Genomic DNA, 26,520 nt, shown 5'->3' with positions numbered 1-26,520 from the left:
ATTACACTGTATTCAGCAGAAATTAGGCTACAATAATATGTGAGCAACAAGTATGTACATTTGTATTTTTGAGAGAATTACGTTTATGCATAGTTTTTGAAAAAACAAACAAAAAAAGTCACTGAAATAAGGCCACAAAACACACACTAAATATTTTTTGCAAGAGTTTTACAATGTATTGATTTTAAATTTCTATGACACTTTTTGTTTAGACAGACCATATGCAAAGAGGTGTGAATCTTCATGAATAATGCTGTGATTCACACCTGAGGAGATTAAGACCCTGCCCCTAATGAGCCGCATAATGAGCCATTCAGTGAGGAATGTGACTAAGAAAGAATGCAATGACAAAAAGAAGTATATAATTTTTTTTGTTTGTAGTTTATTTAGAATATATTTAACTATACAAATAAGAGTAGCAATTGCCATATTTGTAGCAATAGCCAACAATACATTGTATGGGTCAAAATTATCGCTTTTTCTCTTATGCAAAAATCGTTTTATTAAGCAAAAATCATGTTCCATGAAGATATTTTGTAAATGACTTTTGACAGGTTTTGTGGTCCACGGTCACATATAACCCTTGTGAGTCCTTAGGGATATTTTTGTCTTTTACTCATATGGTAACGACTAAAGTATGTCTGTCTAGTAGTTTTAGGGGGGAGCTACAAGCATTTTAGATGGTCTGGTATGGTAGATTTCCCCTACGCACCTGACTTTAGTTAAACTCCTCTTCGACACCTGCTTCTAGTCGGATAAACACTATCACTTGGGAATAAGGTCTGTTCCACTTAAGCACTATCACTTGGAATGGAACTAAGATCTCTAGTGCTCCACCAAACACCATAACTTGGGAATAGAAGTAAAGATCTCTAGTGTCTAGTCTGCCGTGCAGCAGTAATAAGACAGACTCAAGACAATGTCTTAGAATATGCTTTAATCACGGCCGGGAGGATCTCTGACCAATTTCAGAGAAAATCCCCTCAACCAAAAGAGTACAGCAATTTATATAGAATAAGTGCATGGCAAAGCTGACATGATTCGTTGCATAATTTTTCCCTAATATGATTAGTTCTTCATATGTGTAGTTCTCTGTTACTAGGTAAATGCAAATTTGGATTTCTTGATACTTCAGCGTGTTGCTATGGTCTTGAGGTTTAATATGTATATTCAGACAGCTGTCTAGTTTTGTTTCCTCTTTTGTTATATTCGGACACACTAACTTTGGCACAAGTGTTGGGGACATTTAGTTTTCAAAAGCATAAAAATGTTAATCCTGACAGATTAAAGAATGTTAGTTATGATTAATTAAATATTTACTTTACAATGGGCATTTTGTTAAGGGTATTTTTTCTTTGACTGGTCAGACAGAGAAAATGCTAAATTTGAGAGTGTTTTTACTAAGTATGAATGCAGGCTGACCCTGTTAGTGTGCTGGACAATCTGTGTCTGTGAGAAATCAGTGTGGAGCTTTATCCTAGTTTTACACACAAAACTACTGGTAACATAGGTAAAAATCACATGTAAGTAGGTCAGTTCACAATGACACTTCTTTTCCTCTAACCCTCCCTTCCTAGATCCACACAGCAGCTTTCACACCCAGGAAGAGAGACAACTAGTTAGCCACCTTGCTAATCATGCTAAGCATAAAAAATTGCAGTAGGATAGTGTGCAGATAGGAATAATGCTGTATAATATGTGACCTGTGCAATAGTTTAAATCTGTCCACCTGCATACTAAACACAGATGTAATGCCCAGCTGTGCTATCATTGCTTTGGATGGAGCAGGTGGCGTTAGCGATTACATGAGCATCCAGCGCTTTTCAGTTCATAAACTGCTGTGTGATGTAATGCATTGGCCTGCCAGGTTTGTGTGCTTGTGGAAACTGAATAGAACTGAAGCGAATATACTGTATAACTCATTTTGACTAATTATGACAAATTTTGTTAGCGAAAGCTAAAGCTAATTTAAAGTTCAGGTTTATTATGCAATAATGCTGGCTGTGTATTAGGTTCATACATTTAAAAACTGCTGTTCCTCACCATTTTTTTTCCCAGAAACACACACACGATCCCAAACACAAACAGGCGTCTGCGGTGCTCTGGATTTGTGAATGGTGCACAACTGTGTCAGGCTGCTTTTGAATAATGCAACGGGACATGGCGGCCATAGTAAAAGCCCAGAGCAGAGCCCAGGGGACGCAGGAGATACGATCATTAATCAGTCAGTACATGTTCATGCTCAGAAACAGCTCACAGATCTCTCCAGACCCTTGAACAGCACACTAAAGATCACAGCACCCTGCAGAAAAGCAGATAGCTATTAATGAACTCTGGTTTCCTCGTCACTAGCTAGTGTGCTAGCTTCATATGCAGGTCATAAGAATGTTCAATATGTGTCAGTTTTTGCATTACAAAGGAGAAATTTGTTAAATTTATTGCTCAGAGGTTGTGCTTTAATTCCTCAGGAGACTCATACGAGTATCAACATTGTCTCTGATGTTTCCCTGAAAAATCTTAGGAGAAATAAAAAAGACATGGATGAGGTTATTATAGACATACAGTAATAGTTTAGAGCTACAATATTAAAATTAATTTGGATAGTATAGCTCAGGTTATATGATTTGAGAAAAATTTGATGAGAAACATTTGACTTCATTTTGAGAATTTGCTCAGAATTGATTACAGGAGAATTTGAGAAAGTTCATATTGAGACTGCTCAGATTATTTGTTTTCAAAATAATACAATGACAATGTTGGTAACACTTTAGTGTGGGAAACAATTCTCACTTTTAAGTAGTTGCTTATTAGCTTGCATATCGGCTGTTTATAAGTACTTATAAAGCACATATTAATGCCTTATTCTGCATGATCATATTCTACATCCCTAAATCATACCCCATACCTAAACTTAAACGCTACAACCACCACCTTACTAACTATTAATGAGCAGTAAATTAAGAGTTTATAGAGGCAAAATTCATAGTTACTAATGAATATGTGTTCCCCATACTGAAGTGTTACCTGTTTGTTCATATTGAGACTGCTTAGGTTATTTGATTTCAGAAGAGTTTGATGGGAAATACTTGAGTTCATATTCAGGCTGCTCAGATTATTTGTTTTCAAAGGAATTTGATGAGAAATGTTTGCTCATATTGAAACTTTGCTCAGACTAAATGATTTTAGAAGAATTTGATGAGAAAATTTGAGTTTATATTACGTCTTTAATTCATATTGAGACTTTGCTCAGATTAATAGTTTTTAGAAGATGGCAATTGTTTGTTTATATTAAGACTGACCAGATTATTTGATTTAAGAAGAATTTGAGAGGTCATATTGAATAAGACAGATCTCATTTATGATTTTTTTCTGTGAGAATGGAAGCTCTTGTTGTGGCGGAAGGGGTATAATACTTGTCAGTGGGTTAATGTTTAAATGTTAGATCACAGATGTTCCCTTTTAAGTGTATATTACAGCTGCTTCCATGTGCTTATCAATGAAATACAACCTGTTAAACTCTGTGGAGTCTTATGGACACACACATGCAGGTATGGGAAGAGCGGATGCATTGTACCTTTTTGAGACTCTAAACTTTACTCTTCAATGTAGATGGAGTTTTTTTTCTCCAGCATCTCTCTGGGCTTCCTGTGAGCCAAATTCTCTTATTCCCTCTGAAGATGAAACTCATATGCCAGGAACACTGGTGTCATTTGTCTTTTCCGACACATACAGCCAGCACTGTTGTAACCACATTAGCTGCAGGTTATTTTTGTAAATACACAGCATGCATTTTAAAATGAGATGTTGCTTTACAATTACAATGATAGTTTAGATTGCGCTGCTTTGTCTGGATTCAAATGTGATTTTAGCATCAGATGAGTCAGATGACTGTTAAAGCTCCGCCCTCTTTTGGAACGAGGGCCATGAGCAGCAGCTCATTTGCATTTAATGAGACACAAAAACAGAGTGTTTTTGCTCGCACTCAAATAGGGGCAAATTTGACAAGCTATAATACATTATCTGTGGGGTATTTTGAGCTGAAACTACACAGACACATTCTGGGGGCACCAGAGACTTATTACATCTTGTGAAAAGGGGCATAATAGGTCCCCTTTAAATGTTCAATTATCCACATTCAAAACTGCTTGTGGTGTAGGTAGGTGTGCATGTGTATGTTAAGGGTAATACACAAGTATGTGAATCTAAACATAAGGTTGATTTTATGTGTTGCAAAATGTGTCGTCTAATTTATTTAAAGCGCTTCTAGCAGCTTTACAGAAAATCATGATGTTACTGTTTATAATATCTTAATATTTCCATGCCTTATTGTCACATTTAACAGATTAGAGCTGGCCTATAATATAGTTTACATTTTGTTACAAGAAATAAAGCAGTTGAGATATGCTATATGAAGTTGCTTAATATTTTTGTTGAAACTGATAATCTTTGAAAGTTGAAAGTACACGTTTCAGCATTACAGAAGCCATTATGGAGGTGTTTCAAGGTAATAGTTGGGTCTTTACCTTGAGCTTTGACAGTTTTTTCTCTTTCCTCTTTTTTTTAATGATAGGAAAAGAAGCCCATCAGCAACCAGGGATCCAAACCAAAAATACGACCAAAGGGAGGAGAAGGCGGAGCATTCGCAGTATGCCCCAGGGGAGGGCGGCATGCCACGATCACCGTCTGACTACGGGGCCGGGGACCGCCAATGGCGGGGAGGCTACGGCCGCTCCTATGAGGACGCAGAGGTAGCGCGAGGGGCGTACCGTGCTCGACGGGGTGGCTGGCACTCTCAGGAAGAGTACCCTCCCGAACCCGGCTTCCTGCCTGATGGCCCGCCCCTTAGCGAGCACGAGCTACAGCGCCAGCGGCAGGAGGAGTACCAGAACCGCTACCGCAGCGACCCGAATCTGGCCCGATACCCGGTCAAACCACAACCTTACGAGGAGCAGATGCGCATGCACGCCGAGGTCTCCCGCTTCAGGCATGAACGGCGCCACAGCGACGTCTCCCTGGCGTACACGGAGATGGAGGAGCCCCTGGGGCCCTTGCGGGGACCCCACTACTCACCAGGTCCCGGACACACCCACTGGAGGTCCAACCACAGTCCCCCCGGTGTGGACTCCCTCCACAGGCAGCAGCTTCTGGATCCCGCCTCGGCCGTGCGGAAGAGTAAACGAGAGAAGATGGAGAGCATGCTGAGGAATGACTCGCTCAGTTCCGACCAATCAGAGTCCGTCAGGCCACCTCCGCCCAAACCTCACAAGACCAAGAGGGGCGGCAAAATGAGGCAGGTGTCTCTGAGCAGCTCCGAAGAGGAATTGGCCACCACGCCCGAGTACACCAGCTGTGAGGACGTGGAGATCGAGAGTGAGTCTGTGAGCGAGAAAGGTAATGCAGCTATTTATAAATTATATAAATATATATGTATTACCATTCAAAAGTTTGGGGCTGGTAAGATTTTTTTAATGTTTTTGAAAGAAGTCTCTTGTGCTTACCTAGGTGCTGTAGAATGAAAAATTGTATTTACCTTGGCATAGTTGAATAACGAGTTCAGTACATGGAAATGACATGCAGTGAGTCTCAAACACCATTGTTTCCTCCTTCTTATGTAAATCTCATTTGTTTAAAAGACCTCTGAAGAACAGGCGAATCTCAACATAACACCGACTGTTACGTAACAGTTGGGGTGTACGCCCCCAATATTTGCATATGACAGCCCATGTTCAAGCATTAGACAAGGGCAGTCAGTATTAACGTCTGGATCTGTGCACAGCTGAATCATCAGACTAGGTAAGCAAGCAAGAACGATAGCGAAAAATGGCAGATGGAGCAATAAAAACTGACATGATCCATGATAACTTTATATTTTTAGTGATATTTGTAAATTGTCTTCAAAATCGCTCCAACAGTGTAGCGTTAGCCAGTTAGCCACGGAGCACAGACTCAAACTCATTCAGAATCAAATGTAAACATCCAAATAAACACTGTACTTACGCGATTAGATATGCTGCATGGTTATATTAGCTGTGTGAACTTTGTTAATACAATGTATTAGAGTCACGAGCTCAGGGGCGGGGAGCGCGAGGATTTAAAGGGGCCGCAGCCTGAATCAGCGCATAATTAATGATGCCCCAAAATAGGCAGTTAAAAAAATTAATAAAAAAAAATCTATGGGGTATTTTGAGCTGAAACTTCACAGACACATTCAGGGGACACCTTAGACTTATATTACATCTTTTGAAAACGCGTTCTACAGCACCTTTAAGCAAAAAATCTATATATATATATTTTTACAATTTAAAATAGCTTTTTTCTATTTGAATATATATTTTAAAATGTAATTTATTCCTTTGATGCAAAGCTGAATTTTCAGCATCATTACTCAAGTCTCCAAATCTTACCACAAACTTTTGAACTAGTGAATGTTTATGCAATGAAGATTTAGTGCTAATAGTTTAAAGCTGTTGCTATTATTATAGAGTTTTATTTACATGGAAGTAACTAAATTAAGAATACTTTTAGAATAAAATGTCATATGCTGATAACCTCTGATTAATGCTGATGTTTCACAGTGTGTGTGTGAATGGCCTGTGTGTGTGTTTGTGTGGTCCTGGTATTCTCAACGATATGTGGACCAGATGTCCCCACAAGTATAGTTATACCAGTAAATTATGACCTCGTGGAGACATTTTTTGGTCCTCATGAGGAAACAAGCTTATAAATCATACAGAATTATCTTCTTTGAAAATCTAAAATAGCAGAATGTTTTCTGTGATGGGTAGGTTGGAGGTTGGGCGATAGAACATACAGTTTGTACAGTATAAAAACCATTACGTCTATGGAATATCTCCATAAAACATGGAAACGTGTGTCTGTCTGTGTATTGTCAGAGAGTGTGAGGAGAGACTTGTGTGTTTCTTTCAAGAGGGCTAATTGTGTCCGTCAGCATTGGAGAAGCTTTAAAATTTATCAAGCTTCATGCTACTCACTATTTAAAGTAATTCAACTAAAGTCAAATTACTTTAAAATAGTTAGCTACAATAGAAATTACTATCAAAAAGTAGTTAACTGCAATGAAGTCAAAAACGTAATGCTGAAAAGCAATGTTTATCTAAATATTTAGCTATAATAAAAGACATAAAAGGGACATGAATCAGTGAATCGCTTCATTTTGAACTGGTTCATTTACATGAACTGTCCATAAGAACCAATTTACTAGAATAAAATGGATACCCACACAATTCAGGAAAAAGTGTTTCTTCAGCTGCTGGAAAATGACTTGTCATTAGTTACTGGTGTCCATTTACAGTATGTATGATGTGTGTGTGTTGCTTTCTACCTCGGTTGTCCTCCAGTGACAGATATTGCTGGGTCTTGGTTCCTTCGGATCAGATGTAATGGATTATGTTACATAACAGAGAGAGTGGAAGAGAAAGAGACAGAGATAAGGAAAGAGAGAAAATAAGTGCAAGCGAGAAAGAGAGATGAGATTATTCTATAGTCTCATAAATATTAATATTAGAAGTGCACTTATTTGTCCACTTTAAAAGTTTTACACCTAAAGAAATTAGTATGCTTGAGAAATCTTTAAGATGATATTATTCTTGAAGAAAATGAAGCCAAAAATTTACCTTACTGTAATGCAAAACAAGGGTATATTATTTCAATTTGTTGTGCTGCATTTAATTTATGCTGATTTAGATTAATAAAGTTTTATTTTTTATTAAGTTGTATTTTATAAGAATAATGGGAAATATGAACCAAAAATTTACAATTTCCAACAGTGAAACAAACAAATCAAGTGCATTATTATTTCATACAGTGATCATTTTTTATATCCACTTGGCTATTTTTGTTGTTCATGATTTTGGGTTAGTTGTGGGTGAGAATACATTGCAAAAAGATGTATCCGAAAAGGTGGACGAGTTGACAGAAATGTTGATTACAAATGTATTTTACCTGGTACTGAAACATGGATTATTTGACTCAGTTTTGTACTTTTATGCATATTAAAGTATCAAGTTATTAGATTAGCAACGTGTCCTGCTAATTTATTACAACTAATTGCGTCTCCCGTACACTTTATCTACTGTGTAGACAACAAACAGGAAGGTTTTTGAGTTGTGTGATTGGGTCCAGGTGATGGAGGCAGGACAGAGAATTGCAGTGAGAACAACTCAGTCCGAGTGACTTATATAAGCATCCTAGGGACAAAACCCAGCGTACAGCTCTACATTATTGATGTTCCGCTTTTCCAGGTTTCACAGCCACACTTCTAACCAGAGGAGAGGAGTAACGCTCTCGCTGAAGGTCAGGTGGGTTTTAGGGAGGAGGGGAGAGCACATCAGGCCAGATAAGACTGCCTTTACCGTCAGCTTTATCGCACATGAGAGCCAAGCATAGTGGAGATACTGCACAGGGACAGTAGCGTTTCTGCATGATTACAAATTGACAATCGGCCATTCTACTTTATTTCATCATTGTGTTATTGGTTCAGCTGGTTTATATACAAAGATTTTCTTCATTTTAAAGGGATAGTTTATCCAAAAATGAAAATTTTGTCATTTAAGTTTTCTGCTGCACACAAAAGAAGAAATTTTGAAGATTATGGCTAACCAATCAGTGGATGGGCCCCATTGACTTCCATAGTATGGGAAAAAAAAAAATACTATGGAAGTCAACTGTTTGATTACAGACATTATTTAAAATATCTTCTTTTGTATTCAGCAAAAGAAAGAAATTCATACAGGTTTGGAACAACTTGCGGCTGAGTAAATGATGACAGAATTTTCATTTTTGGGTGAACTAACCCTTTAAAGTGTGTGCAATTTTTTTTATGTTAAAATACTCTCTTCTATCCCAGTTAAAATATGCTAGTATAAGTAGGTTGATTTCCCAAAAAAGTATAAACACTGGTGCTTTCCAAACACTGTTTATGAAACAAAATCAGAGATGGTCTTATTATTGGGAAACATGAGCTAACTTGGATCACATGTGCCTTAATAACCAATCACATTACAGCCTTGACGTCACTTAATTCCTTTCCGAGTTGTGCGAGGGTCGATCACTGTTTGCGTATACCATAGAAATGAATGAGAAGTGCGTAGACTGAATCCTGCTTATCCGAGATTCTCTTATAAAACAAAATTTTTTCGGTGCAAACTCAAAAATATGTTTAAGGGCAAACTTGGTGCTTTTTGCTTTTGACGATGGGTGAATCTCCATTTGTCACTGATGATTGTCATTTGGATCTTTCTCAATTACAATCCGCCATCAAAACGATAAGTTTAATTTTTTCAGCTGCTGTGAGAAAAGGCTATAAATGATCCACTACAAGCAGCATCCTCACATGATATAATCTACTAGCTGGGACTCCTTCCTTTCAGTTTATAGACGTGATGTAATGACGCAAAGATGAACGGCTGCATGCTCAAATTTCCCGCAGAAACCCACCAGTACTGCTCTTATTATAAAACATTATTACATGCTTACCGTTGTGAATCGAGCTTGGGCAAGTAGATCGTTTTGAACACTGGCTAGTTATGATTTTGGATCATTTTTAACCAAAAAATGTTACGGACTGCAGCTTTAAATGATGATTTCCCACAAAAGCAGTTTATTCAGTGTAGTGAAGCCTCTCCTCCATTGACATCCATTAAAAACAACAACAACAACAACAACTACTACTAAAAAAATGGCCACTGGTCTCCTTCCCTGCATTCTGAAGTGTTACGCTTTTTTTTGCTAACCTTGGAGGCTTGCCTTAAAGCGGCTTTGACAAAATGGACTAAATAAAAAGTAAATAATTCTTGATTTTAAATTTTCTATCACAGTATAAAGCTTTTGTCATTGCTGTTGGCCTCCACTGAACTCACGCTACTGACACAAACATGCTGCAGTTCGGAAATTTCCACCACTAGTGGCATCAGTTACACAAAAAAATTGCTATCTTTCAAACGTTTGGTGTCAATATTTTTTTATTTTTTAGAAGAAGAAATTTTATTTTATTCAGCAAGTATGCATTAAATTGATCTAAAGTGGCAGTGAAGACATGCATAATGTTACAAAATAGTTCTATTTCAAATAAATGCTGTTCTTATAAACTTTCTATTCATCAAAGAGTCCTGAAAAAATGTTTCCACAAAATATATTAAGCAGCACTATTTTCAACACTGATGAAATAAGAAATGTTTTTGAGCAGCAAATCAGCATATTAAAATGATTTCGGAACGATCATGTGACACTGAAGGCTAGAGTAATGCTTTTTTTTTTATTAATTTTTTTATTAGTCTTACCAGCTTTTGAACTGTAGTGTACATTTTCATAACTACTACACATTCAGACATACTGTACCACTCAGTTCACGTACTGCTTTTTGCACACTATATAGTAGGGACATATGCATATTAAGACACAGGGATTGGAAAGTGTCACAATGTCACAACCTAATAGCTTACTTATAGCATACTAAACTGGGAAGGAATGTATTTTAACAATTTTGGAATATTGAAAAACGTCGCAAAAAGCTCCTTTAAATAATACATGAAATACAATATCCAAAACTTGGGTATTACTTTTGACATCTGAAATGTCTTTGGACACTATTACAGTTCAACTTTAGCCATGAACTGGTTTTCTTTTTCATTTGAGCAGACAGTTTATTTATTCCAGGCTTCCTTTTCTGAATGCAGGTTTTGACGTTATTTGTTTTGCCGTCTGACTGTCTGAAGATCAGACGTAATGAGGTGAAAGCAGGTTACCATGGCATCCGCTTGGCTGCAGGCCTGTTTTCGGATCTGGATAAGCCGCTTTGATTGGCTCTTGTCTCGCTCTGTATTCAGACCTGCTCTCAGACCAGCCAAAAAGACCTCGTACGATTCAGGGCGAATTATGTAATGGACAAAAAAAAAAAAAAAATCAGAAAACATTTTGGGGCGGAGCTTAACCAGATGACAGAGCTGCACAATTCTGGGTAATTTGAGAATCACGATTTTTTAGTTTCAAATAGAGATCACGATTCACCCACAACTCTGAATAGACAACTAAACAAAAGAACATGTAATTTACTACAGGCTCTGACAAAAGTTAATCGCTGCAGTCTATTTAAAACATATTTAATTCATTTGAATGAATTATTTTAAAATCGGTTTAAATGAATGATTCAATGACTCATAAAGACTTCACTTGTTCATTACTGGATGAATCAGCATTTTTTAACAAATCTCTTGAATGAATGATTCAATGATGAAAATCATTGAATCATCAAGTTATGTGCAAAAGGTGATTTGCTCTATTTTGATTGCTACCGTATCAGAGTTTATATGGGGTAAACTTTTACACCAGTACTTTGTGATAATTTGAATAATTGTAACACAGAAATAATGATACTATGTGTTTGAAAAGACTGTTCGTGAAGCTGTTTCATGACAACTGCTCTCTCTGGCTCAGCTGCAGTGCCGACACAGATTTATGTGTTTCGCTGTGATCGTACTTGTCAAAGGTTTAATAGACATAGCTAAATCATTGTCATTTAGGAATAAGATCAGATGGGTGTTTGAATCGAGATTGTGAACTATTAATCGTGCGGCTCTAAGATTCCAGATATAATTACATTCAACTACATGCATTTGATTCATTTGTTCTGCTCTTCAAGCTGTCAGCAGAAATAACCTGTTCCTGTGGAAATGCGATGGCCTGTGCTAAAGCTTTGTAAAAACATTGACGTGCAGTGGGAGACCCTCATGTGATTTAGTGTAGTGTTCTCTTTTTGTTCTCCTCTTTATCGATCAGCAGATGTGCAGACAGAACAGGAGGAAAGGTTTGAAACCATCTCGTGTCCACAGGGCTACATCCGTGTTTCAGTACCGTATGTGTTCTTAGAAGACACTTAGTAGGCCTAAGTGGTAATTAAAGAGTGATGTGATTGTCTAAACATAGCAATATATCACCATCAGCTTGTTTCATCAATATATCACCCATCATTATTTACATTTACAGGGCTCAATAATAAGGATGGCTCACTGGCCCGGGATTGTAACCTGCCTTATTGGATTTTAAATTTTTTGATCATGTACATGTTCTACTTGTTAGTTTGTTCACTAGGTAGCATAGATGAGGTTTTGTTGAAATTGCTAGAATTACTGATAATCTTCTTTCTTCTGGTTTGTGTAAAAATGTTGGCATCATTTTTTTTAGTGAATCGGGTAGACAACATGATTCATTCATCGTGAATCGCCCTTTTTCCATGTCATGCCAAGGGGAACCAATCAGACCCCATCTTCAGTTTGTCTTATTCGAAACCTTCACGGAGATAAATATCAATACTTATTTTATGATTGCACGCCGTGTCGCTCTCTTCAGTCTGTCTCTCTCTCTGTTCTCCTGTCCCCTTCACTCGTAGTAAAAACAGCATCAATAATTAATGATCCAATTAATAGTTTACACTGGGTTTTTATTGAGTTGTCAGAGTGATGGAGAGCCGTGCACTAGCGGCCTGGGAGCTGTGCTCAGGCCTGAATCAGCACTTCCGCCTTCTGCCGTGAACGTGAGAGCGAGAGAGAAATAGATCCCACGATGCAGCCGCTAAGACCGCTGCGCTCACGCTTTTACTACCAACTCAGAGAGAGAGAGCAGTGCTTCAGAAGAATAGCATGATGATAGTGGACATTTGTAACACAGATAAGTGGAGAGTGTGCACTGAAATAATCGTAGCTCCTGTTATTGTTTTGTCCCAGGTTAATTGGGCCACTTTTTGTCATTGAGGTGATTGGAAAATAATGGCGTAATTTACCTGAATTCACTTTACTATACTATTTATTTTACCATGTTAGATATACTGTATGAGTCCTTTTTCAATTTTGAGTGTTATACAAAGTGAGATCTATTATTAATTTATGAATAATCATCTTTTGGTTTGCATCCATCAAGTTCTCAAATTAAATTACATAAAATACTTTTTTTTTTTTTTTAAGTCAATAACGCTGGATTATGGAAAATCTCCATTATTACATTTTATTTTTGCACTTCCAGCAAAAATGAAAATACCTGATAAATAATGTTATATTCAGTAATGTAAAATTACTGAAGATTTTGCCATATTATACATATAAAATGCATAGACTTTTTTTTATTTAAACTATGTACATTCAAAAAAAAGAAAAAAAGTAAGCCTTTTTAAGATTTAACAATTTCAACTTATAGTAAAATTCCATCAAATTAAATTGAATGATCCTTACATATTATTAATATTATGGATGAAGAATTCTAAATGAATACAAAAAAAAAAACTAACAAACAAAAAACACTATAGCTTAATAAAAGTTGTATTTGTATAAATCTTAATGGACTATTTCATTTTATGTGATTCTTATTCACAAATAAAAAAAAGTTTATGAATTCGGATCAAATAAACTAATTGGTCCATTCCCTTGTTTAAATTCTTAAAGGTGCCCTCGAGTTCAGTACATGGAAATGACATACAGTGAGTCTCAAACTCCATTGTTTCCTCCTTCTTATATAAATCTCATTTGTTTAAAAGACCTCAGAAGAACAGGCGAATCTCAACATAACACAGACTACGCAACAGTCGTATTGGGGTGTACGCCCCCAATATTTGCATATGCCAGCTCATGTTCCCAACATTATGAAAGGGATTACACAAGGGCAGCCAGTAGCCTAACGTCTGGATCTGCACAGATGAATCAACAGACTAGGTAAGCAAGCAAGAACAATAGCGAAAAATGGCAGATGGAGCGATAATAACTGACATGATCCATGATAACATGATATTTTTAGTGATATTTGTAAATTGTCTTTCTAAATGTTTCGTTAGCATGTTGCTAATGTACTGTTAAATGTGGTTAAAGTTACCACGGTTTCTTACTGTATTCACGGAGACAAGAGCCGTCGCTATTTTCATTATTAAACACTTGCAGTCTGTATAATTCATAAACACAACTTCATTCTTTATAAATCACTTCAACAGTGTAGCATTAGCCGTTAGCCACAGAGCACAGCCTCAAATTCATTCAGAATCAAATGTAACCAATATAACAGTATACAATACTCACATAATCTGCCGCATGCATGACGAACACTTTGTAAAGATCCATTTGAGGGTTATATTAGCTGTGTAAACTTTGTTTATGCACTGTTCAAGGCAAGCGTGAGTTCCGTGGACGTGGAGCACGAGAATTAAAGGGCCAGTAGCCCTGAATCGGCTCATTTATAATGATGCCCCAAAATAGGCAGTTAAAAAAAAAAAAAAAAAAAAATCTATGGGGTATTTTGAGCTGAAACTTCACAGACACATTCAGGGGACACCTAAGACTTATATTACATCTTTTTTAAAAAAAGTTCTAGGGCACCTTTAATTCATAATTTAATATTCAATTCAGTTTGATGGAATTGTACTATACAATTGAAATTCGTAATTCTTAAAAAAAGGCTTAAAAATTGTTTTGAGTGTAACTTTTTTGTTCAAAATTTATAAAAATGAGTGAGTACATCATGAATCCATCTTCCAAACCATGTTTTTGTCTTATCCTGAATCACTACGGTACAACTATAATAATAAGTGTTTATATTGGGAATATTTTAGACGGGGCGGGATGACAACGACTGCGGAGTAGCTCAGTACCTGTGTGACTCGTCATAGACATAAACAGAGAGAAGTAGCTACAATGTTCTTCTGCAAGATGCATACAGTTTGTTCACTAACCGCTAGAGCACCAAAAGATACATAATGTACCTTTAAATAAAATTAAATAATAAAAAAAGGTATTTCTGTATTTCTCTATTCCAGATTATTTTTCCCTTTGTGTTTTGTTTCTGATATTCTTAAGGATATTCATGGCATACATAATTCTATTTATTGTACTATATGACTTCTGGAGGACTGTAGCATTGCATTCAGTGGGTTTCTGCGAGTACTACAGGAAGAGCTTTAGGCTGCTTCCTAAACTGCCTCTTTTTTCTTTTGTTCATTAATTCTCAGAAGTCTGCTGTTCTGTTATTACCACCGGCACTGGTGTTCTGGAGTTTAATGTAATGAGTCCCATATGTAGATCAGTGTCTGCTGCATGATTGGTGGCTCTGTTTATCTGATGTTTAAGACATGTCTATAGCTGATCCTAGACTTGAGCGTAGAGCAGTTACAATAAGCTACTGTATTATATCTGATGTTGTGGTATGAATATTGCACGGTATTTGATGATGCCATATTTGCTTAAGTAAAACTAAATCTATTAAAACCATTTTTGTCAATTCAAATACAGTTAAAATAAAATATAAATATTAGATGAAAAACTTAAACTAAAAAAAATATATTGTTATTATATATATGTTATTATATTTAGATGTCATATTTATGCTATATTTAATCAAGCTTTATCTGATGTTATATTCAGCTGATGTCATATTTGATTTGATCAAGCCATATGTTATATGTAAAGACATCATAGCTGATGGTTTATATCTGATTATGATGTCATATAGGTTGATGTCATATTAGATGATGTCATTTCCAATGACCACATCCAGTGTTACACCTGATGATGTCATATCTGATGATGTCGTTTCTCTCCAAACGCAGGAACGCAGGTTAAGAGAGTAAGACTGCATTTTAAACTGAAGCTGGCATTGTGTGTGTGTGTGTTTTTTTTTTTTTTTTCTCAAGTAAAGTGTATTACGGCCCAGTCCCAAGATCTTTTCAGATCTTATTAGGCAGACTTTGAAGATAATGACTTCAGCCAAGTTTCTTGAGCAGTGCAAATGTTTGACCTCTTCTGTAGTTTTGTAATGTTGTCAAAAGTACCGACTTCGGTACCAAGTCAGTACTGACATTTTAAAAATGTGACGATACCAGCATTTCCCCCTAGCATTTTGAGTGCTGTTGAGTGGACTCTTAAACACCTCTGATTGGCCATTGTGTTCACGTTCTCATCAGATATGTCTGTGATTGGCTACAATGATCAACCCTTCAAAAACATGTTGTAAATAGACATCTTTGAAGCTCTTAACCGAGCGCTTGCACAGATACACACTTACACTTTTGTGTGCTTTCAGATGCACCCATGCGTTGATCATTGTAGCCAATCACAGACCTATCTGTTGAACGTGTGAACACAATGGCCAATCAGAGGTGTTTTACGAATCCGCTCAACATCGCTCAAAATGCTAGGGAGAAATGCTGCTTTCGTCACATTTTTTAAATTTCAGTACCGACTTGGTATCGAAGTTGGTACTTTTGACAACACTAATAGTTAGGTTGCGTAAATACAGTTATGAGTGTAATAATCAATGTACAATAAGTGTGAGTGTAAGTATGAATGCGTCTGTCACATTTAACAGTATGACTGAGTGAATACAGTGTCTTTTTTCCCCCCACATGTCTCTGTTTCTTTTGTCCTCACAAACTACCTCTGCTCTCTGCTGTATGTGTGCGTTCTGGGATTGTGTGTGTGTGTGTGTGTGGCGCTCACAGGGGATTTGGATGGCCACTGGTGGGATCATACAACGTGGCATAGCAGCGATGCTTCCTCCATGTCTTTGGTGAGACATGCGGAGCCTAATGTCCCACCTCTTTCTCTCTCTCTCTGTCTCTCTTTCTTTCTCTCTGTCACTCTTTGTCATTTCATGGTTCTTTTGATTTATTTTCACTTCTGCATGTCTTTTTTTTCTTTCTGTTTTTATCCCATGTCTGTAGGGGACAGTCAAAGGGGAAAAAGACAAACTTTTGAGCAGTCACACACCTTATCTGAGGGCCAAAAGAAAATGGTGCGCTTTGGGGGCCACTCTTTGGAAGAAGATGCTGAGTGGTGTGAACCCCAGGTTAAAGACTCGGGGGTTGATACGTGCAGTAGCACTACCCTAAACGAGGAGCATAGCCATAGTGAGAAGGTACTGGGACCTCTCTAGCCTGCATTGATTTGATTTTATTTGATCTTGTTTTGTTTGAACTTTTCATTTATTTCATTTTGTTCCATTTTCTCATGGTCTTTGTTTTGATGTCGCTAATAATAGGTGAGATGTTGATTTGATTTTCTTTTGGGATGTTACAAGGATAGTTCACCCCAAAAATGAAAGTTTTGGTATCATTTACTCACCTTCAGGTTGTTTCAAACCCGTATGACTTTCTTTTATTTTTCCTTCATGGAGCACAAAAAGGATTTTTTTAATCATAAAATGAAAGCAGACACACTAACCAAGAGCTGTCAAGCTCCAAAAAGGACAAAAACACCACACAGTTGTCATGAAAATGGTCTATATATGCAATATTTCAGATCTTCGGAAACTACACTACTGTTCAAAAGGTTAAGGTTAAGGTTCACTAAGATTAATTATTTAAAGGTGATTAAAAGTGACAGTAGTACTGAAGAGGATTAGGGCCAAGCAATAATAAAAAAATAAAACCATCTCGAGATTAAACTTGTTAAATTTCGAGAAAAAACTCGTTAAATTTCGAGAAAAAAGTCGAGATAAAATGTTCAGAATAAAGTCATTAAATTACGAGAAAAAAGTCGTTAAATTATGAGAAAAATGTCGTTAAATTTCGAGAAAAAAGTCGAGATAAAATGTTGAGAATGAAGTCATTAAATTACGAGAAAAAAGTTGTTAGATTATGAGAACATATTTGTTAAATTATGAGAAAAAAGTCGTTAAATTTTGAGAAAAAAATGTAGAGATAAAATGTTGAGAATAAAGTCATTAAATTACGAGAAAAAAGTCGTGAACTTATGAGAACAAATTCGTTAAATTATGAGGAAAAATGACGTTAAATTTCGAGAAAAAAGTCGAGATAAAATGTTGAGAATAAAGTCATTGAATTACGAGAAAAAAGTCGTTAAATTATGAGAACAAATTTGTTAAATTATGAGGAAAATTGTCATTAAATTTCAAGAAAAAAGTCGAGATAAAATGTTGAGAATAAATTCATTAAATTATGAGAAAAAAGTTGTTAAATTTCGAGAAAAAAGTCGAGATAAAATGTTGAGAATAAAGTCATTAAATTACGAGAAAAAAGTCGTTAAATTATGAGAACAAATTTGTTAAATTATGAGGAAAAATGTTGTTAAATTTCGAGAAAAAAGTTGAGATAAAATGTTGAGAATAAACTCATTAAATTACGAGAAAAAACTTCTTAAATTCTGAGAAAAAAGTCGAGATAAAATGTTAAGAATAAAGTCATTAAAATTAGGAGAAAAAAGTTGTTAAATTATGAGAACAAATTCGTAATTTATTGACTTTATTCTCAACATTTTATCTCTACTTTTTTCTCGTAATTTAATGAGTGTATTCTCAACTTTTTATCTCGACTTTTTTTTTACTCAAAATAAAACGAATTTGTTCTCATAATCTAACAACATTTTTCTCGTAATTTATTGACTTTATTCTCAACATTTTATGTAGACTTTTTTCTTGAAATTTAACAACTTTAATCTCGAGATGTTTTTTTTTTTTTTATTGCTCGGCCCTAATCCTCTTCCGTACAATAGAGACATTTATAATTTTGCAAAACTTTCTATTAGGGGTGTAACGGTACACAAACATGACGGTTCGGTACATACCTCGTTATTGAAGTCACGTTTTGGTACAGGTTTAAATTCTGACTATTTGAACCGAATCGTAACGTCTGTATCGTGACGGTTCAGGACAAATAAATGTACCGTTACACCCCTACTTTCTATTCATCAAAGAATTGTGAAAAAAATAAATAATTTTTTTTGTTTTTTACACAAAAATATATTAAGCAGTACAACTGTTTTCAACATTGATAATAATAGGACATTTTTCTTATGCAGCAAATCAGCACATTAGAATGATTTCTGAAGGATTATCACTGAATATTTGAGTAATGGCTGCTTGAAATTCAACTTTGCCATTACAGGAATAAATTACATTTTTAAACATTATTAACATTAAAAGTAGTTGTAATATTTTGCAGTATTACTGATTTTACAGTATTATGCAGTCTTGGTGAGCATAGGGCACTTCTTTCACAAACATTATCAAATTTTTTATGAATTTTAATAAATAAAATAATTTTTTTATTTGTTTGTTTGTTTTTTAACCAAACTTTTGAACAGTAGAGTAGTGTGTATGTTCTATTTCTGTGAGAACTGACTGAAACTTAAGTTTCATTCACATTGCACACTGCACATTTTAACATATTTAATCTTGCACATAACGTTCGGTCACGTGACTCACAACAAGAACCAATAGTGTTTAGCGTCATGTTAAAATATGCTTTCATTGTTTGTAAAAGAGCTCCATGAACATTCTCCTTTTCTGTTCCATAGAAGGAAGAAAGTGCGGGTTCAGAACATCATTAACAATAATGACAAAATTAAATTTTTGGTTGAACTATTCCTTTACGTGTTTTAAGTTTTTTAAAAAAAACTTGCGTTTTCCTGAGTTTTTAAACTTTTAACTTTCACTTTTCTGTGGCAGTAGCTGGGGAGCCTCTTGCTTGCTCTGTTATCGTTTGCTTCTTAGCTGCAGCTGCCGTAGTCGACATAGCAGCGAATCACTCCACCGTGTGACTGTGTGTTTTGTCATGGCACTTAGGGAATGTGGGTTCCCCCGTCAGCTGCATGCCCTCTCAGTCTCGTGTGTTATTGCCGTGTTAGTGGCCCCGTCAGCCGCGGTAGGGCCCCAGATCCCCTCACTGGTTCGAATCCTCACTCCTTCCTCCTTCTCCCACCGGACACGCTCCAGGAGACTCGCTCCGAGACACACGCTCACTCGCTCAAAGATGGCTAGCCAGGATTTGTTTTGCCACAAAGTTTGTTTTTCTTTTTTCCCTTTCCACTGTCATATTCCTTTGCTCTCCATGTTATGGATCACAGGATTCCACCGTTTGTGTTCGTGAGCCTTTCCATGCTGTTCTCCTCGCTTTTGGTTTGAACATCGTCTGTGTTTCTTCTTCCATTAATTGGGCTTGTGTTTGCTGGATGTGGTGCTGGGGTTCGGCTGTGGTGATGGAGATGGTCTCTGTCCGTGACTGGGGGCTTTTCTCTGCATGTGATGGGTGCATGTCACTCCCAGCAAGAAAATCACACAAACTCTACACCATCTAGAGCCTCTTTAGCCAAAAAAATATGACATTTATAAAAGTAATGTTCTGGATTCAATACGCTAACAGAAAATAATTTTGGTCATTTTGTAAAAATACACTACCCTTTAAAAGTTTGCGGTCAGTAAGAAATATTTATTTATTTATTTATTGAAGAAAGTCATTTTTATTCAGCAAAGAGACATTAAATTTATCAAAAGTGACAGTAAAGACTTTTAAGATGTTACAAAAAAGAAATCCTGAAAAACTGTTTTCAACATTGAAAATAATAAGAATAATTTCTTGAGCAGCAAATTAGAATATAAAAATGATTTCTGACTGGAATGGATGCTGAAAATTCAGCTTTGCCATCACAGGAATAAATTACGTTATACAATTAAAACAGAAAACAGCTATTTTAAATAGCAACAATATTTCACAGTATTTTTTATCAAATAAATGCAGCCTTAGAGAGCATAAGAGACTTATTTAAACCAAACCAAAACAAACAAAAAACCCTTATTGACCCGAACCCTTTGAATGGTAGTTTAAGTATAAATGACATTTACAGTATGGAAAAGTGAAATTTATGGGGCAAGGCATTATACCATTAATATAAGAAGTATATCCACAAGACTTGAAACATTACATATGTAACCAGTGTGATAGAATGGCTTGTTAACTTACTGTATAAACTTTCAGTTTTTTGCATTACAGCTTAAAATCACAATATATATAAATATATGTGCAAAGATTTAAGTGATGAAGTATTAAGCAAACTCTGGAATAATGTTGGTAACGTGTAAGCAAAACTTAATTCATGTAGAAATGTCATCTCACCAATAAATGGACAATTTAGACAACTCTATAGCTCAGAAAACAGACAATTTGTACAAAATAAGTACTATAAGCATATGCAAGCTTCACATTTCTGCTTTTCAACCATCTCTAATGCCTTGCCTCACAGTACTCCATTATATTTTTCTTCTGTAAGCATTTTTTGTATGTTTGTACCAACTGAGGGATGATTCAAAATTATTTTCTGATTGATCCATATAGCTTAACTTGAACCTGCGTTACTGCTACTTGAATCTGTCTCCTGTTCATAATTGAAACTGAGTGTTGATTTATTGTATTATAAGAGTCATTTGTTAAATTTTGACCACATTTTCACATTTAAAAAAAAAAAAATAATAATACATTGACACATTCTATTTTTCTTCAGCTAAATTGTTTAGTGAATAGTTTATCAAAATAGACAAATTCTGTCATCATTTTCTCACCTTTTTAATATTTAAGAGCTCCAGTGGAAGAATCCCAGCTTCCAAAAAAATTCATGCTGAGCTATCATATCATAGCTTGCACATGGAAGTGGACCACTTTGCCCTCTATATTATGGTATCACCATTTAACATTGGATGACTACTACTCACTATCTGCTTTCGTTATGTGCTATATATACATTATATCAGTCACAAATACTTCTGAAAAGAAAAGCGTACAGGTTTGGAATGACATGAGGGTGAGTAAATGATGACAGAATTTTCATTTTGGGGTGAGCTAATCCCTTAATCCTCTAGAGACATTATTTGATTTGTCCCAGTCATGTGGCTCGCTCCCATGAAACACCTGCAATCACAACAGAGTTTGTGTGATAAATTGGATGAAATTCATCTCAGCCTTCCCCGCACCAGCTCTGGCAGGTTTCTGTGTGTTCTGCAATGATGTTTGTTGTGGTTTTGACCTGACAGCACCCGGTCACATGGCAGCCCTCGAAAGACGGAGATCGACTCATTGGCAGGATCTTGCTGAACAAACGCATGAAGGACGGCAGCGTTCCTCGTGACTCCGGAGCTCTTCTGGGACTGAAAGTGAGTCGCTCGGCCTCCTGTGTGGACATGCTCTTTATGTGATTTTGGTTTCACACATGGTTGTGTAGCTGCTTTAATACATACTCTGGCAACAACATTTATTTCGATTACTATAGAAAAGTAATTTCCCACCTTTATAAAAAAACAAAAATCATCAACTCTTTTGGGACCCACTGATATAAATCAGGTTTATTAAATAAGGGAGACAAACATAATGTGCAGAGTGGTGGAGAACCAGTGTTCTGGAGGAAGTAAACATGGCCATGTACTTTGAAGGGTTAAAATCAGAAAAGTTAAGAATACTGAAGTTTACTTCAATAATCTCATGAGAGAAACAGGATACTGAACAATAAAATGTAGGCTGGGATTGTTTATCCATTAGGAACTGATTGAATTGAAAGAAAAGTCATTTCAGAAGTGGATCAAGATTTTTGATAAATTATGAATGAACATTTTAATGTGAACTGATAAAATAAGGATACAAAATATTGCATGAAGTAATGCTATTTTATTATTTATGCAGTATTCATTCAGAATGAATCTTAAAATGTCTTCTATGTAGTTTTTATTTTTCAGTACTCTCTAAATAGGTTCCAAAAGTTTTTTATAGTGTAAAAAGTGTATACACTCTTAAAAAATAAAGGCTCTTTATTGGCATCGATGTGTCGACCTTTAACATCCATAAAACTTTTCCTTTCCACAAAAGGTTCTTCAGATTTTTATAATGTTCTTCACATTAAGAAAAATTGGTTATTGTAAGATCTGTTCAGTTCTTTAGGGAGCCCAAAATGATTCTTCTATGGCATCGCTGTAAAAAAAAAAAAAAAAAAAAAACTTTAAAACTTTAAAATTTTCCATAATTTAAGAGACAATGCTTCACTGCCATTGATGGAATTTTCCAGCTTTCCATGTTTTCACTGTTATATGGTAGGGGGCGCTATTGCGCATCTTCTGAAAGAGTACAGAATTTCCGATGAATTTTTCTCATCCAAGATGTTTATGTCTTTCTTTATTCAGTCAAAAAGAAATGAAGGTTTTTGAGGAAAACATTCCAGGATTTTTCTCTGGTCATTTTCTTAAAAAAAATAAAAAAAAAAAAATATATATATATATATATATATATATATATATATATATATATATATATATATATATATATATATATACTTTTTAACCACAAATGCTCCACTTGCACTGCTCTGCGATGTGCCATGCATTACGTAATCACGTTGGAAAGGTCACGCGTGACGTAGGCGGAAATAACGAGCATGTGTTTACAAAGCAAACGTGCAAAGACTTAAGTCAAATAGCTTTTACAAAAAAAAAAAGGTAAAACAACGATGTCGGACAATTATGAAGTTGGAGGAGAAAATGAGTAGGAGTTTTTTCGCCCTACCACGGTACTTCCGCCTGCGCCACATGTGATCTTTCCGTAAGGCGTGGCGCATCGCAGAGCTAGTGCAAGACAAGCATTTGTGATAGATCGTTTCGCTAGACAAGACACTTATTCCTCGTCAGGGATCATGTAGAGCCCTTTGAAGCTGCATTGAAGCTGCAATTTGGACCTTCAAGCCATTGTACCCCAGTGAAGTTCACTATATGGAGAAAATTCTTGGAATGTTTTCCTCAAAGACCTTAATTTATTTTTGACTGAAGAAAGACATGAACATCTTGGATGACATAGGGGTGAGTAAATTATCAGGAAATTTGAATTCTGAAGTGAACTAATCCTTTAAGAGTGAAGTGTAAAGAATATTGTAATAATCTGAAGCACTTTTTTCTCATAATAAAGAGCCATTTTTGCTATGAAAATGTTTCATGGATGTTAAAGGTTCTCCAAGGAACCATCAATGAAAATTACATTTTTTTTTTTTTTTAAAGACTGCATGCATAGTACTGTAAAAATGTGCACTGAGAATGTTCATTGCAATTTATTGTCATCATTGAAAGAGCGAAAAAAAAAATGGATAGAGTAAAGCTCTTACAGTGGAAGTAAACAGGGCCGTGCACTTTGAGAGTTTAAAAGCAGAAATGCGAAGCTCGTATTTGTTGTTAAAGCACTTACATGGATTGTTCAGTAGAGTGGAGAGAAACGAAGAATCGTTACTGATAACAAACTTTCTGAATGGCTGACTGTGTGTCAGCTCAGTGCTACCGTGTGCATTATATCCGTTACCAGCAGCAGTTTGTCAAACACACACACACACACACACACACACTCAATCGCCCTCGGCTGCATGCCACTCATTATGTAAAGCCATCTTTATCTAGGAGGCAGCTCATAATCTTCTTTGTATGTTTGCACTGGGCTGCCATTAGTGGGGATTTGATTTGTATGATGCTCACAGAAGAGCGATTGGTCATGTGGTCTATGGAACAGACCTCCAGGCATTTTCCAGTGGTCGGTTCTTTCTTTCAAAAGCACATACAGAAATAATGTACACACACCCTCAAAAGTCTCACTGTTTCTGTTCAGTGTAATGTGCAGTTTGTTTCTAAATGGATTATTTTTTTCTGAACTCTTAGTGTAATCAGTCATGACTAAAAAGCCATGAACTCTTAAATATATTCACCTGACATTAGCAACATAACTTCATTATGGGATCATGATACCTACAATACAACTGAAATGTAATTTTTAGTACCACAGCTAAAACTAATATGCTATAATTTCAAAAGCAATAGTTCATTATTTTCTTTTGTGCGTTTTACAGGTTGTTGGGGGAAAGATGACAGAGTCCGGGCGACTTTGTGCATTCATCACCAAAGTAAGGAAAGGAAGTTTAGCGGATACAGTTGGGCACCTCAGACCAGGTACATGCTATTTTTCTATACACTACTGTTCAAAAGTTTGGGTTCAGTAAGATTTTTAAAAATGCTTATTTAATCATAAAACAGTATAAAAGCAGTAATATTGAGAAATAATATTACAATTTAAAAAAACAAAAAAAACAAACTGTTTTATATTTTAAGGCTTATTCAAATGTAATTTAATTGTGATGACTAAGCGGAATTTTCAGCATCATTACTCCAGTTTTCAATGTCACACGATCCTTCAGAAATCATTCTGATCTACTCAAGAAAGATATATTTGATGAATAAATAATTGAAAATATATATTTTTGTAACATTGTAGAAGTTTACTCTCACTTTGATTCATTTTATGCATTCGGGCATAATACAAAGTATTCATAAAAAAACAAAAAAAACAAAACATACTGATCCAAAACTTTTGAACAGTGGTGAATGTAGGACTCGTATTACTCAGTTTGTTACTGTATTAAATGCAGTAGTGAATCCTAGCAATGTTTGACTACAGATGTTTTGGTAATTGATTTTCTTGTTTCGTAGGTGACCAGGTCCTAGAGTGGAATGGCCGGCATTTACAAGGAGCCACATTTAAAGAAGTTTACAATATCATTTTAGAATCAAAGCCAGAGCCTCAGGTGGAATTAGTGGTCTCTCGACCCATTGGGTATGACTTCCTCTACAGTGTTTTTCATTTAAGGTTTTTATTTGATCTTAAAGGGGACCTATTATGCCCCTTTTTACAAGATGTAATATAAGTCTTAAGTGTCCCCAGAATGTGCCTGTGAAGATTCAGCTCAAAATACCCCAGAGATTATTTATTTTACCATGCCCAGAAAGCAAAAGGAAGCAAAAATAATGGAAATGAGCTGCTGCTTCCCTTCCCCTTTCCAGAAGAGGGCTGTGCCTTTACAGCTCTTGCCAAGGATACTCCGGCAACAACCAAACTGGAGAAACAGTATGGGGGCGTTTCCACAGAACATGTTTTTTCATTCCATTGTGCTGCCTTTACATTATTTTCTATGTAAACGTGCTAGACGGACATTGCAAAAATTTTTTTGTCCCATTCAGGGCCATCCTCACACAACGTGTCTTTGCGTAAAAACATGAGACGTGGGCAGTTGAAAATGCAAGGTGTTGATGTGTTTTTTTTATGCGTGAAACTGCTTTTTACTTGTGCGCTGCATTTTTAGAATGCCATTTCCTGCACGAGACGCTGTAAAAGATGTGAGATACAAGCGCAATGGTCATGTTTACATAGAAAAGCAATGGAAAAGTTCTGTGTTCACTGATACAGCCAAAAGCAGAACATTTAGTTGTTTATCACATAGCTGAGACTTCCTTGTGTTTCCACTAGCTGCTCAAGCAAGGAGATGGACTGTGATGGACTAGCATGGTGGACTGTGTAAAGTTTGCTCAGGGGAGGAGCTAAGCTTATAGGGCAGACTCCGGCACCAGTCATGGGCGGGGCAAATATTGTGACATCATTTTTAAATGACTCATTTTGAGACACTGTTTATGATTTATGGGGAATATGGAAAAAAAGTAGTGGGTGGATTTTTATAGGGTGGTTGTGTACACACACAGCCGACACACATTTATCTTCAAACACCATGTAAAAGTGAATTTTGTATAATAGGTTCACTTTAACAGAAATTACATTTAAAAATGTTTAGTTCAGCACCAGATACCTCTAACATTATGCTGGTGCAGATAAACAAGCAATGCTTTTGGACATTTAAAATCGATATAAATATCTTATTGTTTAAAGATGATAATCTTATT

The 26,520-nt window shown here is 36.0% G+C and overlaps 1 protein-coding gene across 2 annotated transcripts in view; it reads left to right on the top strand.

Moving 5' to 3' along the window:
- The window catches only part of rims2a (regulating synaptic membrane exocytosis 2a), a 236,105-nt gene that overhangs the window by 94,211 nt on the left and 115,374 nt on the right, over nucleotides 1–26,520 (top strand). For both annotated transcript variants that reach the window (XM_067410743.1, XM_067410751.1), the window contains 5 exons: nucleotides 4,571–5,391; nucleotides 16,709–16,902; nucleotides 21,808–21,927; nucleotides 24,642–24,741; nucleotides 25,279–25,402. In XM_067410743.1, coding sequence (XP_067266844.1) covers nucleotides 4,571–5,391; nucleotides 16,709–16,902; nucleotides 21,808–21,927; nucleotides 24,642–24,741; nucleotides 25,279–25,402 — 1,359 coding nt within the window. The remainder of the gene's footprint in view (nucleotides 1–4,570; nucleotides 5,392–16,708; nucleotides 16,903–21,807; nucleotides 21,928–24,641; nucleotides 24,742–25,278; nucleotides 25,403–26,520) is intronic.

The sequence above is a fragment of the Chanodichthys erythropterus genome, chromosome 2 (genome assembly GCF_024489055.1).
Source record: "Chanodichthys erythropterus isolate Z2021 chromosome 2, ASM2448905v1, whole genome shotgun sequence".
Lineage (NCBI taxonomy): Eukaryota > Metazoa > Chordata > Actinopteri > Cypriniformes > Xenocyprididae > Chanodichthys > Chanodichthys erythropterus.
Note: the sequence above shows the minus strand (reverse complement) of the source record. Positions and strands in the feature narration are given on the sequence as shown.